Genomic DNA, 13626 nt, shown 5'->3' with positions numbered 1-13626 from the left:
ATATATTGTGTACCTATCTAAGAGAAATCATTTACAGCCTGGCTTTTGGTGTCTCGGCTGCCCCCTTGAACTTCTGCTTCAGAATCCGACGCAGGATCTTCCCACTGGGATTCTTGGGGATCTCATTCACAAACTGTACACCACCACGCAGACGCTTGTGGCTGGCGACCTTGCTATCCAGCCATTTGATAATGTTCGCTGCTTCATCCTTCTCGCTTATTCCAGAAGACTTGCTCTTCGCGCTGCGAACGACACAAGCCATAGGAACCTCAGAACCGTGCGTCTCACTCTCAATGCCAATGACAGCAACATCATCGATGGCATCGTTGTCAACCAGGTATCCTTCCAGCTCAGCAGGAGGCACCTGGAAACCCTTATACTTAATAAGTTCCTTAACACGATCGGTAATGTAGAAATTGCCCTTGGTGTCCTGGTACCCAACATCGCCAGTCTGGAACCACCCATCCTCAGACAAGCAGCCCTTGGTAGCCTCTGGGTTCTCGTGGTAGCCCAAGAAAACGTTAGGTCCACGTAGGTACAATTCGCCAACCTTGCCCACGTCAACCTCCTTAGGCTCGGATCCATCCTCGGGCATAGTCATATATTTAGCTTCCATATTAGGCATCAAGCGGCCAACAGAACCCATGGCCACGCGCCAATCCTCCCATCGCTGAGAGTGCGTGGTTGGGCTGGTCTCGCTGAGTCCGTAGCCCTGCTTGATGCCAACCTTGATGCGGGAGTAGACTGCCTCGACCAGCTCTTGCGTGAGAGGAGCGGCGCCGCAGTTCATCATGCGAAGACTGGAAAGGTCATACTTGTCGACGACCGGGTGCTTGCCTAGCAACAACACCACAGGAGGCACGATGTAACTAAATGTGCAGCGGTAGTTCTGCACGTGTGCACACCACTTTTCAATGTCGAATTTCGCCATGACGATCAAGTGATAACCCTTGTATAAAGCCTGGGTAATTAAGCAGGTTAATCCTAGAGGCTTGTAGTTAGTATCTTGTTCGAGCATCGCAATTCGAAAGCCATACCATAGATATGATAGAACGGCAAAAATGCCAGAACCCGATCACCCTTTCCATCATGACCACCATCCCAACTCAACATTCCACCCTCGCCAATGTACTGCTGTCTAATATTGGCGACGATATTCAGATGCGACAACATGACACCCTTAGGCACACCCGTGGTCCCAGACGAATAAACCAAGAACGCCACATCCTTCGCAGGATTGATCTTCTGCTTACGGTAGCGGGTCGCACCAGAGATATTGCGCACAGAGGTAAAATGCTTGATTCGCGCATCGGGATCCCGCTGGTCTCCAATCAGAATAATGCGGTCCTCAGACATGCCGACTCTCTTTGCGGCTTCCTTCGCAACAGGCAGCAGCTGTGCTTGCGTTACAAGTCCCTTGGCACCGGAGTTCTTGAGCTGGAAGGCCAGCTCGTCAACCGTGTAACCTGGGTTCGCAGGTGACAGAATGCCGCCAGCCCAAAGTGTGCCCCACATCACCACGGGTGTGTCGATGCTGTTTGGCGTGAAGAGGGCCAGTACATCGTTCTTGCGCCATTCATGGAGGGCTTTCAAGCCCTTTCCAAAATCTAGAGAGGCATCGCGGAGCGACTTGTATGTGTAATGGCGTTGTGTATCAGCATCTTGATAGAGAACTGGTAGGAGTCAGTAAGGAAATTCAAGAGAAATCCTATATTCAAGCGTATGCTTATCACGCACTCTTATCATCTGGATAAGCTCTATCCTTGCGCTCAAATAGAAAGGTCCAGAGGTCCACTTCTGGGATGTCGACCAGGGGGTAATTGGAGGAGACAGGCATGAGGGAATAGAATTAAGTCGGAAATGTGGAGAGAGGAACCTTGCAAGTAGTGGACATGAGCAAGGTACCGACTACTTAAAGAAAGGTACTTCTCCGCACTCTCGGCTCGCGGCTTGCCTCGGCCATCCGCATTAGAACTCAACCGAAGGACCCAATTAAAAAAAAGCTTTGTTGGGATTTTACGCCTTTCAGAATTGGATTGGAAGTTCCAGTCTACTACTACATAATTCAATTAATCATCTACTCTGTTGATGTTTGTGCAGGATAGCCGTTGATATCATCGAGATATCATTTAGATCTTTGAGGTCGGCACTCGGAGATCTCGGCGGTTTGATCGCCTCCACAGTCGTCGATCGCCACCTTGACCGAGTCCCGAATGAAAACAGTTGAGTAGAAGCGGGAAATATAAAGATATCTCGAATAGAAAGTTGATATATGAACTATGCTAGGATGTGAATGATCTAGCACTGTTTCTGAACGGCCGACTCGCCATTGTAGAAATATATATATTTAGGGCTACATATATTTAGTCATGGCTAGCGATACATTACAACGATATTTTACTGGAAAAGATATTGCCAGTTCTTGCTAATTTATATTCAATATCTTATTTACACGCGATGCCCACCCAATGAACCTAACTAGTGACAAATTGAATGAGACATCCCACTTCCCCAGAGTAAAGGTTGCGGAGTCCAAGTTGTGGAGTAGTTCACAGTAATACAACATATGGACTAGTCCCAATAAATCTAATGACCTAGACTTATTGTCAGAAGACGGGGTTGAATGTTGTCTAGAGTGCCGCTGTACTGGGTCTACAATGTGCCTGGAAATGAAATTTGTAGTGTCGTTAAGATTTAGACTCCTTCCCCGATGACACTAAGCGAGACGAGGAAGGAGTATCTTTTTTTACCTCGCCAGATTTGACGAGGGACTAAATCCAGATCCAAGATGATTCATGCCGACAAGATCTTAAATTGAGTTGGAAACAGCTGACCCGCACTGGAAATACATGCTGAAAAAAAGAGCCCAGTTGAGAGTTTTGCTGAATTCCATTTTTGCTTTCCCAGCACCATTTCCTCCACACGCCACTCCGAGGGGAATCGTTTGAAATCGTTTACTTGAGGGGAATGAAACGGGAAGAGTGGGTGGCACCGATACCGGGACGACCGTGCTTGACGGGCTTGCTGGTAGGTTGTTAGTGATTTGGTGGTAGTTGTGGGGAATCTAGGGAGCACATACTAAGAGATAGAGAACTCAGCCAGGTAGTGGCCAACCATCTCGGGCTTGATCTCAACCTGGTTGAACTCCTTACCGGAGTAGATACCGACGACGGAACCGATCATCTCGGGGACGACGATCATGTCACGGAGGTGGGTCTTGACGAGATCGGGCTTCTCGTTGGGCTTGGCCTCCTGCTTGGCCTTGCGGAGCTTCTTGATGAGACCCATGGGCTTGCGCTTCAGGCCGCGGTTGAAACGTCTGCGGGCACGGGCGTGAACGACATCACGGAGCTGCTCGGAGGAAAGGTCGAGGAGCCTGTAGAAGGATTCTGTTAGACCAATGTCCTTTAAACTTTCGGTCCTTTATCCATTCGCAATGCAGCGCCCCAGAGGCGAGAAGTGAAATGCCACATGTGATTCATCCGCAATGGTTGTTGACATGGCATATGATCATATTCAAATCCGTCTCACGAGGCACTGGCTGCGAATGGATGCTCAAGGTTCGATGGTTGGCAATGGTAACGTACTGGTCGAGGTCAATGCCGCGGTAAGAGAACTTGCGGAACTGCCTTCTCTTCTTGATCTCTGTTCGGCGAAGGTTCAGTCAGCGTCTGCGATCATTGTTGTAGTGTGTCTGCTGTATCCCAGGTCCATGTCGTTCCCCGCTAATGTATATTTCTTCACAATATTCATCGTATAGTTGATCGTAATGCGCATCCTCTCCTCTCATTCGGGTCTTCTGTCCATGGGCGATAGGTGGGGATAGGGGTTGATTCTTCATAACGTACCGGCAGCCTCCTCGGCGTTCTAGATGAAAACTCCATGTTAGTATATCGCACGGGCTTGAAGGCCTAGGACAAAAAAAAAAACTCACGTATTCGATGTCAGCCATTTTTGCAGATATTCCTGTAAACCGCCTTTCGACCGTATCTCGAAAAGCGAAGGAAGATGAGTTGTCGGAAATTGTCGTGTCGCTGAGCGGTCGGGCTGCTAGCACACAGGCTCTACGAGGTGGGCAGCGCTCGTTAAGCGACGGGTAGGTTCCAAGCCCTAGACACTATACCCTTTTGGGTTACATGTAATCTATTTTGAAATATTCGTTTTTGCCTTGTAACAGAATTCTTTGTAATCTTGATTTACTCCATTTTGCTTGGGCATGCCACCTAAAATGCTTGTACTTTTAAATGTCATTTATTGTACTATGATTACCCATCACGCTCCCGGGGCTGACATACACGTTGTATCACAATCGGAGGTTGTTGATGGTCCTTATCTGAGTACATTTAATTATCATGACGTGGATAGTGAAGCTGAGCCTCTAGTTCTCCAAAGAGAATTTGGCTACACGCTATTGCTTAGACGTTGAGCGGGTCCCGGCGATCTTTCAAGAACTACGTATTAAAAATGAGAAAAGTTGTAGTCAAGGTCAGACGAATCGTATTGGCTAGTAGGAGCTTATTCCAGCTCACATGAAGAGTTGCAACTGTATCAAAACAGTCTTAACCAAACATACTTGAGAAGCCAACCGGCGCAAATCTTGCCCGGACTGACGAACCAACCAAACATCTGTTCCCCAGAACCATGATTTTTAGGCATTCGATTAAAGCGCTTAATCGAAGAGACCGAAGCCCATATCCTCATCGGACTCCTCCTCCTTCTCCTCGACCTTCTCCTCAGCGGGAGCGGCGGCACCACCGGCAGCGGCAGCGGCAGGGGCAGCACCGGCACCAGCACCGCCGGTGGGAACGGAAGCAAGCTTGGTAGAGCCCTCAGCGATCAGCTATATAGAAAGTCAGCATGCGGTTCACGTCAGATATATGCGAATTCGATCACTAACCTCCTGGAGGTCCTTGCCCTGGAGCTCGGAGATGACCTTCTCGAGACGGTCACCCTCAGCATCGATACCGACGGAGGAGAGGACAGCCTTGATATCGTCGGAGGAGGGGGCCTCGTTGCCGGCAAGGGCGAGGAGGAGGTAGGCAGCGAGATACTTCATTTTGAAAGGACTGGGCAAAAAATCTTCATTAGCAACAAAGTTCAAGATTGGATGCGATCGCACTTTTCATGCCGCGAAATCGGCTGATAGACACGAAAATGAGATTTGCATACCGTTTGTGATTATTATCTGAACAAGAGAAACAATCGATTTAACCGCGAATTGGGCGGAGACTGCAACGTCGAGTTCTGGTGGAAAGAGGTTGGTTGACGAAGGATTAACCGAAGGCTCAAAATCTGGAAAAAAAGGTGGTGCGAGTGGGTGTGGCTAGTGTCGGCGGGACTTCTAAGCGAGTAGGTGTGGCGCAGGGTGTTTGGTATCACGTGACTATCTCATATCCGGCCTTGACAATTGAATGTTGGCTTATACACCTTTCTGCCTACCACTCGCCACGCAATATATACCTCTCTGCCTAGAAAGCTCTTGGGCCAAGTCAGGCGTGTCATTTGCTTGTGACAGTTCTGTTATATTGGAATAACAGAAAATCCGGAACAAGCCAAGCTAGAGATCTATTCTCATGGTATCGGGCTCGGAGTCATGAAGTTACTTAGTCGTACCAAATATCGACGGTGAGCGACTTCTTCTCTGTACCACTCTTCGACTTTACACTCCTCAGGATATTGCTCCTATAAATCCACAATGAGTGTATGACTACCTATCTTCCTCTTTGTTTCGGTTTATTTCATTTTTGACTGACATATAATAGTTTCTCGATTCCGTTCTCTCGTCTCTTCAGACGGGTAAGCCCGCGCAACTGCCACCAACTCAGGCACCTACCTCGCCTGCACCTGCTTCAATCCCCAAAAAAGAGGATCGAAAGCCGATCGCTGTGCGTCAGGCGCCTCCGACCAGTGGGAATATTAGTGGAGGGATTAAGCGCAAAGCTGAGGACCAGCTGCCCCGGGCACCAAAACCTGAAAGCAGGGCGACAAATAGCCCTGCTGGAATGAAGCCTATGCTTACCACGAAGCCAACTGTACCATCCACAGCAACAAAAGTTGCGCCAAAACCAGCCTCGGCCAACATCCCCAAGCAAGCCCTGTCCAAGCCTACCCCTAAACCTAGCTTGGCTGCGGCCCCCAAAGTGGCATCTTCGCAGAAGGCGCCCAACTCCAGACCCACCCCGGCAGCCGCTCCCACACAATCGAAGCCGCCACCCAAAGGATCTTTTGCGGAGATAATGGCCCAGGCAAAAGCTAAGCAAGAGACGGTACCTGTGGGAGTAGGCCTACTACGCCACCAAGCCGGTCCCAAAGAGAGACTTACCAAAGTGGAGAGAAAACGGCGCATGATGGAAATGCAGGCAAAAGAGAAAGAAGCGCGATCGGGAAGGAAAGCTGGACCGGGTGTTTCTGCCAAGGATAAGCCTGCTATCCGGCAGCGTGATTCACAGGAGCCCTCATACAAGGGCACGGCCAAGCCGACTCAAACTCCCGAGCCACCTATCTACCGTGGAACTGCGGGCCTGCCGTCAAATCGTGGCGGAAAAGACCGTCGATACCAGTCTCGCAACTCCCGCCAGAACGAATATCTCGGAACTGACGAAGAAGATGAGGGCGACCTCGGTGGCTACGACGATTACTACTCCGATGCATCATCCGACATGGAGGCTGGAATAGATGATGTCGATCGCGAAGAGGCGGCTGCATTGGCATATGCCAAACGAGAGGACGAGAAAGAGCTGCGGGCAGAAATGGCGGCTAAGAAAGAGAAGTTGGAGCGCCAGCGGAAATTGGCTGCTCTTGCTTCTCGAGGCAAGCGTTGAAGTTTGGGATGTTCTCATACTCTTCAATTTCTTTACTTTTTTATACTTCTGAGTACTTTTGATCTCTTTTGTTTTGGGTAGGACTACATATTAACTCCGCATTATGAGCGTTCGGGGTGTCCATAGACGGGGCCTTCATTTATTGTTTCTTCTTTGAAGCACCATCAGTAGCGAGCGCTATTCCAATATCACCTTCATCTTTTTTTTTTTTGGACTATGGTGTACTTACGTAGTTACATTTTATATTGAAGTCATCGGCTGTCCCGTTGAACAACCTTGGAACTACAAGCTATGCCCCACTTGGGTGACATCACCCACCTCATAACCTTCAGAACTTATCTTGGTATCTTCTACAATATATTCCACTTCAACACATTCTATCATGGAGTCCGTCCATCATGTCTCGGTTTCATCAAAGGTGCTCTTCAGCAAGGTGCGCAAGATTGTACCTCCAATGCTTGAAAGCTTCCACAAAGGTCCGTCGATCGGGTTGGAGTAATCGATATCCGCTGACTATTAGTCTAGGACAGCTCGGCCGTGTAGCCGTTATTGGAGGCTGCGTTGAGTACGTTCTCTACCAAACGACAATAGTATCCTACTAACTCTTAGAAGCTACACCGGAGCTCCATACTTTTCAGCAATGGCCTCTGCAAGACTTGGTACGTCCCCTAAACAAACCCATATCCTCCACCAAATATGTTGACTCTCGAATTACAGGATGTGATATGGTATGCGCTAAGGATTATATACCTTTTGCAAAAGACTAACGGCCACCAGAGCCACGTACTCTGCGAACGATCCGCTGCACCGGTAAGCTAACATCCGGCCTACATCGAACCTACTCTAAAATGTTATGCACAGGTTATCAAGGGATACTCTCCCAATTTGATGGTACACCCATTGCTTCCAAGCTGTGACACTGTGAAGGATCCCAATTCAATTGATGCACCATCACTGGCGGGTCCGATTATCGGGATGCTATCTCGCCTCCATGCACTTGTGATTGGACCAGGTCTCGGCCGCGACGGCGTGACGCTAAAGGTGGTTGCGGAAGTGATCAAGGAGGCGCGGTCGCGATCCATCCCATTTGTGCTGGATGCAGATGGATTACTGATTGTGACGCAAGACCCGAGTCTGGTCAAAGGCTACAAGGAATGCATTCTCACGCCAAATGTGGTAGAGTTTAGCCGTCTAGCCAAAGCGATGGGTGTCAAGGTCGCCAGCCAAGCGGAGATTGCGGAAGGTGGAAACGGCGACACCACTAGCAAAGCATCAGATGCGTGTGAGCAGCTATCCCAAGCCCTCGGCGGTGTGACGATTGTCCAAAAGGGTCCTCAAGACGTGATCTCCAACGGGGTTACTAGTCTCATCTCTGATGGCAAGGGAGGCTTGAAGCGCAGCGGCGGTCAAGGAGACACTCTGACAGGATCACTGGGCACATTCCTTGCCTGGCGAGCGGCTTATCACGACAAATTGTGGGACTCTGGCGAGCACGACAACGAGAAAGAGGCACAGAGTAAGGAAGAAGTTCAGACAGAGCTCGATTCTGAGACCAAGCGCATGTCCCCAGTAACGACACTGCTATTAGCGGCTTGGGCGGGGAGTAGCATTACACGAGAGTGTTCGCGACGAGCTTTTGCAGCCAAGGGGCGCAGCATGCAGGCCAGTGATCTGACTGATGAGGTTCATGGGGTGTTTTTGAGCCTAATTGGAGAGCCGGACAAGTCTAAGACGCACCTTTAGGCTTCCATGTAAAATGTTACTAGCCATGCATCTATGTACGAGAAAGACTATGCAGCTCTTGGAGCACATCAGATCGTATCTCCAAGCCTCCAGCTGCACGTGAATTCACCAATGAAACATGTTTCTTCCACTATTATGGTTTCCAAAGAGATGTCTACAGTTACCAAAAAGAAGAGTCTCGAACCTGCATTTTGTACTTATTAATCCCGTTCCAATATTGCAATCTCAACCGCCCTGACTTTGTAGGTGGTGAATAGGGCATATTGTCCATGGCTTTCATTTCACCTGGGATAAAGAAACAGCTCATACTATGTGAGTTTCGGCTTTCAGTAATCCATTGATTAGCATGGTTAGCCCCCGTCTTTCGGCGCTCATGCTTGAGACTCGAACCTCGGACCGGCCCTAACTACCGACCATTAGATGAGAATATAATTTTACCGGCCAATAAATGTCATCTGACAACACGACATCATTATGCTGACTCGTGTTATTTGGACCCCCTACTTAGCTGCCCTTGATTCCATGCAGTGTAAATAGAAACCAAAGACAACGTGTCACATCCCCTGCTTCAATCTCGAGTAACCAGTGCCCAACTTTCGCTGTCTGGCTTTCTTTTCATTTACCTTTTGCCACGTCAAACTTGCATAGGAGAAAGTTATTTGCACAAGTCTGACTATATCAAAGAATACCCTACTCGTAAAAAGACTTCAAGCAATGTGAGACAGTTGTGCTTGGCAAGTCAAACTCTCCGCATTTCCATGCGGCTATTGGCGTCGATATCTGAATGTGCTAGGGTATTTGCCTGAGACATGCACCCCGCCTCAAGCCCTCCCTGAATCGATATTGCCAAACCCGAGCAGACTTAGGCATGCTGCTCAAAGGCAATGTTGAGCTAAGAAACCATCGACATCACCTAAACTGATAAGCATTGGTGGTGTTTTAAGGCGCTGTTCCAGACCTCGTGTTCACAACCCCAGCTTTTTTTTGCTTTGCCATCCTGCCCGATCATAGGACATCAGATAGAGGGCCGATACATGATCCCAGAGGTCAACCGCTAACATTTCAATAGTCCAACCGTAGTATCTACGGGTATCCTCTCCTTCACGGGCCAGCGTATACTGGGAAACCCAGGTCCGTGGACCAACCTACAAAGTATACGGGGAAGCCCAGGCCGAAAATGACCTCGTGACGCAACACAAGGCTTATGGGCTTCGCAGGGAATAGAGAGAATAGCTTCTTCCCAAAAAAGGAGCACACAGAACCTAATGATTCACAAAGCATATATGCTCTTGGAGACAAGTATATAAGATGGCAAATGTCCCAGCAGAGGACAACGCCATCAGAAACCAATCCCTCGACACAAGTCGCTAGACCTACTCCAAGTCTATACTTAAATTCAATCATCCATCAAGATGCATTTCTCCATCATCGCCACGGTCATCGCTACCGTCTCTCTTGTGGCCGCTGATTCAACAGGGTCGCCGCCCAAGTGTGGCACCTGCAGCCCTATCTCAGGCGAGAACAAGTGTGACCCGTCGACCTCGTGCATCAACACGGGTACATCCTTCCACTGCGCCTGTCGTGCTGGCTTCAAGGCGTCTAAGTACAATAACGACTTGTACCATCAGTTCCGTCTGCCGATGCCGAACTACGAGTTCCTTGTTTTCGTTCCTGAAAACACACCTTGCAACACCCAGTGTGCCGATCCGTGGGCTGCGCCTTCTGATCTTTGCAAGGAGGTCGAACTTCAATGGAAGTGCCCGGCTTAGTATCAACGGTCCGGGGTAGGAGTGTGTTGGTAGTAGGAGGCGCGACATCCAAACCAATGGGAGTAGTGCGATACGCCCAAAGTCCTGGGTTAGGTCCATAGCGTGAGATAATCTAGCAGATGTTATGTGTGCTTGTCTCCAATCTTTAAAATAAAATTGGTTTAGTTGAATAGAAGAGATGTAAATGCAGATTACAAAAGTAGATTCGTAACCCTTGGAAGGTCTTAACCCTACGAATTCATAAGAACCGACTCCATTTCCCCAATACACCGAAACACCCGCCGTAATTCCAGCCAGTTTCACATGCATCTTAAAACACGTATAAAAAGCCCGATCGACATTTAAGAGAAAAACAGAATGAACTTCACAATTACATGTCCATATCGCCGTCGACTTCAGTGAAGAGCAGACGTGTGCCGTTGCCAGTGACTTGCCAGAGCTATAGAAAACGTTAGTAAATGAGGACATTAAGCTTCTGGAGATATCAAAACTTACGTTCATCTCGGCATATTCATCGATAGTCATGGTAAGGTTATCCTCAGTGAATCCTCGAGCCAGCACGCGCTCACGAATACGTCTCATGCTCATCTCTCCTTCCTCGCCATCTCCAACGGCAGCAGCACCACTCTCCTTCATGCTACGGATCAAGTTGTAGATCTTGCTAGATGGGGTGTTGTCGGCACCCTGCTCGCCGTCATTGTACAGAGAAGCCTTACTGATCTCAATGAGACGTAGAGCCTCATCGACATCCTCGCGAACAACCTCTTCGCTGAAGCGAAGACGAGCAAGGGCCTGCGAAAGACGAACGATACCGAGCAGAGTACGGGGACTGACGTGAGAGAACTGCCTCTTCTTGGACTCATCGATCTTTTGTCTCTTGCGCATGGCCACATAAGCACCAACCATGTAGTCTGAAACGCTGGTAGGTACAATAGGGCGGAATGTGCGTGCCTTGGCAACGTACTGACGGACCTCGTGGGGAGTGAACAAAACGCCGGATTCTTCGTTTTCCGGGTGCTTGTTGTGCATGTGGACGTAAGTGACGTGGTGGGCCAGCTCCTCGTCGCCCTCGCGAGATGGAGTATCCAGAAGCAGGAACATGACATCGAAACGAGAGAGCAAAGCGGCGGGCAGGTTAATGTTCTCCACGGGTGACACCCGAGGGTTGTAGCGGCCATATAGCGGGTTGGCCGCTGCCAGGATGGAAGTACGAGCGTTGAGGGTAGTTGTGATACCAGCCTTGGAAATGGAGATTGTTTGCTGTTCCATCACTTCGTGAATAGCTGTCCGGTCCGAGTCCTCCATCTTGTCAAACTCATCAATACAGCAGATACCGTTGTCTGCAAGAACAAGGGCACCTCCCTCCAGCACCATCTCATCTGTGACGGGATCTCTCATCACTGCAGCGGTGAGACCGACACCACTGCTTCCTCGTCCGGTGGTGTACACGCCACGAGGAGCAACCTTAGTAATGTATCGGAGAAGCTGGGACTTGGCCACACCAGGGTCACCCATCAAGCAGATGTTGATATCTCCACGAATGTGCATGCCGTCACCCATCTCTTTCGTGACACCACCAATCAGGAGCAACAACAATGCCTTCTTCACATCAAGGTGCCCGTAGATTTCGGGTGCAATCGACCGTGAAAGGTACTCGTACATGTTACCGGAGCGCAAGTGCTGCTCAATTTTGCGGAGAGTACGGCTATCCATACCCATCTCGTTGTAGGACTTCTTGTGCTGGGTGATGTGCTGGGCTTCCAAGTATGTGTCAGTCAACAGGCCGGCGCGAATAGCGCGGAAACCAGTGTAAGGTGTGGGCAAAAAGATGCCTGCCACGTCAATAACATCACCGGGGTTCAGTTGGCGAGTCAGAGCGCCGTGGCAGTGAATAGTCAAAGTGCGAGGAATATGGCCCACGGGGACCTGGTCGGCCATTTCCTGGATCTTCACCTCCTGGAAAGGGACAAACTTCGATGCACGAGTTGACAGGAAGAGCTGACCCTTTGAATTGTTCTTCTTGCATTCTTCTGACAGACACTCGGTCAAGGGAAGGAATTGCTTGGTGGTGATGGGCTGGAACACTTCGCAGCCACAGCGATCGCAGGTGTAGGCGTTGATCTGTACAGCTGGCTTGACATCTGAGACGCGGGTGGTGATACCGCGGACTGTAATCAAGGTACCCAGGTGCTCACCACGAACATAGCGGACGGCGAGGGCCTTGGAAGCGCGCTCGGCGCTAGACCCCGAAGGTGTGAGGGGCTTGAAGTTGAGGGTATATCTGCGAGTGAGCTCCGGAGGGAACATCGCTGGGGCGGTCGCAGCAGCGTCCATGTCGGCCTCCATTGCAGTTTCCATAGTCTCATTTCGCTTCTCACGCTGAGACATGATCACATCAAGCACATCATCTTTGAACCTGCGCACCAATTAGTTTAGCAGCCAGTGCATTCGCATAGAAACAAATTCGACATACGTGACATCCTTCGTCTCCCTGGGCATAACCTCATCGACCGCTTGAGAAACAACATCGATATAGCGTTTTGTGTTCTTTTCGATAGATTCAACGAGCTTCAGGTCTTGTCCCTCGGGCATGGATTTCTCGAACTATTACCATTCCTATGAGCTGGAATTCAGTGAAGGGGGCTCATATTGGGCACTTACAATTGCGAGGTCATCCAACTCAATCAAGATATTAGATTTATCCCGGTTTGCGATATCTTGCAGAATTTGCATGTACTTGAGCTTCGGCTCCCGGTGTCTCCTTGCTCCACGGGTGTTTCCATTCGTCTCATCAACATCATCCATGAAATCATATTCATCGCTAGTCTGGCCGTCATCGATGTTGAGATCCTCCAAAGCCTCGGTCGCAGCGGCTTCCGAGGACGATTGGAAGGTCTTGAACCCCTGCAAGAAATCCTTAAAGCCACTCAGTTGCGCGGAATAATCCACAGGCGGGGGGTACTGAAGGAGAGACATAATAACGAATTGCGCTCAATTGAAGCGCAAAGAATCGATAGTGGGATTCGGGGATAAATAGAGAAGAGGGTCCAGTGGCTATCCGAGCCTCTTCCAAATTAGCTGGTAAAACGCGAACGCGAGGTCAACACGCGCCCACAAATGACACTAACCTGATTAGGAAAGGTATCAATTATTGCGGACTATCAGTTAATCCGGTTATCGAGGCACGTGTCACATGACTCGTCATCGGGCCGAGGCGAAAGAGAGAGATGTAGTGCGGAGTCCGGGGTCGTGTCTCTCCGAGTTCAGTTCACGGCTCCCCTCCTCCTTGTCTC

At 49.6% G+C, this 13626-nt stretch overlaps 7 protein-coding genes across 7 annotated transcripts; 3 read left to right on the top strand and 4 right to left on the bottom strand.

Annotated features, from left to right (window-relative positions):
- Positions 1-31: 31 nt before the first annotated feature.
- On the bottom strand, positions 32-1837 carry PGRI_072260 (acyl--CoA ligase; the record flags this gene model as incomplete). Its single annotated transcript, XM_040794940.1, has 3 exons — positions 32-984; positions 1038-1673; positions 1738-1837. 3 exons carry the CDS (start codon positions 1835-1837, stop codon positions 32-34), a joined length of 1689 nt encoding a protein of 562 aa, XP_040652617.1.
- A 1117-nt stretch (positions 1838-2954) lies between these two features.
- On the bottom strand, positions 2955-3952 carry PGRI_072250 (40S ribosomal protein uS19; the record flags this gene model as incomplete). Its single annotated transcript, XM_040794939.1, has 5 exons — positions 2955-3024; positions 3080-3376; positions 3588-3645; positions 3849-3867; positions 3935-3952. The coding sequence occupies 5 exons, from the start codon at positions 3950-3952 to the stop codon at positions 2955-2957; spliced, it is 462 nt and encodes a 153-aa protein (XP_040652616.1).
- A 717-nt stretch (positions 3953-4669) lies between these two features.
- On the bottom strand, positions 4670-5056 carry aspf8 (ribosomal protein P2; the record flags this gene model as incomplete). The annotated part of the gene is made up of 2 exons (XM_040794938.1): positions 4670-4840; positions 4898-5056. 2 exons carry the CDS (start codon positions 5054-5056, stop codon positions 4670-4672), a joined length of 330 nt encoding a protein of 109 aa, XP_040652615.1.
- A 639-nt stretch (positions 5057-5695) lies between these two features.
- On the top strand, positions 5696-6821 carry PGRI_072230 (uncharacterized protein; the record flags this gene model as incomplete). Its single annotated transcript, XM_040794937.1, has 2 exons — positions 5696-5701; positions 5763-6821. 2 exons carry the CDS (start codon positions 5696-5698, stop codon positions 6819-6821), a joined length of 1065 nt encoding a protein of 354 aa, XP_040652614.1.
- A 382-nt stretch (positions 6822-7203) lies between these two features.
- On the top strand, positions 7204-8564 carry PGRI_072220 (ATP-dependent (S)-NAD(P)H-hydrate dehydratase; the record flags this gene model as incomplete). Its single annotated transcript, XM_040794936.1, has 6 exons — positions 7204-7297; positions 7347-7386; positions 7434-7480; positions 7539-7549; positions 7599-7631; positions 7683-8564. The coding sequence occupies 6 exons, from the start codon at positions 7204-7206 to the stop codon at positions 8562-8564; spliced, it is 1107 nt and encodes a 368-aa protein (XP_040652613.1).
- Positions 8565-9976: 1412 nt separating this feature from the next.
- On the top strand, positions 9977-10333 carry PGRI_072210 (putative adhesin; the record flags this gene model as incomplete). The annotated part of the gene is made up of 1 exon (XM_040794935.1): positions 9977-10333. The coding sequence occupies one exon, from the start codon at positions 9977-9979 to the stop codon at positions 10331-10333; it is 357 nt and encodes a 118-aa protein (XP_040652612.1).
- A 370-nt stretch (positions 10334-10703) lies between these two features.
- PGRI_072200 (DNA replication licensing factor MCM7) lies at positions 10704-13309 on the bottom strand (the record flags this gene model as incomplete). Its single annotated transcript, XM_040794934.1, has 4 exons — positions 10704-10772; positions 10829-12749; positions 12807-12937; positions 12995-13309. 4 exons carry the CDS (start codon positions 13307-13309, stop codon positions 10704-10706), a joined length of 2436 nt encoding a protein of 811 aa, XP_040652611.1.
- Positions 13310-13626: the final 317 nt, after the last annotated feature.

Source organism: Penicillium griseofulvum, assembly GCF_001561935.1.
Source record: "Penicillium griseofulvum strain PG3 chromosome Unknown contig_6, whole genome shotgun sequence".
Taxonomy (NCBI): Eukaryota; Fungi; Ascomycota; class Eurotiomycetes; order Eurotiales; family Aspergillaceae; genus Penicillium; species Penicillium griseofulvum.
This window is presented reverse-complemented; position numbering and strand designations above follow the sequence as displayed.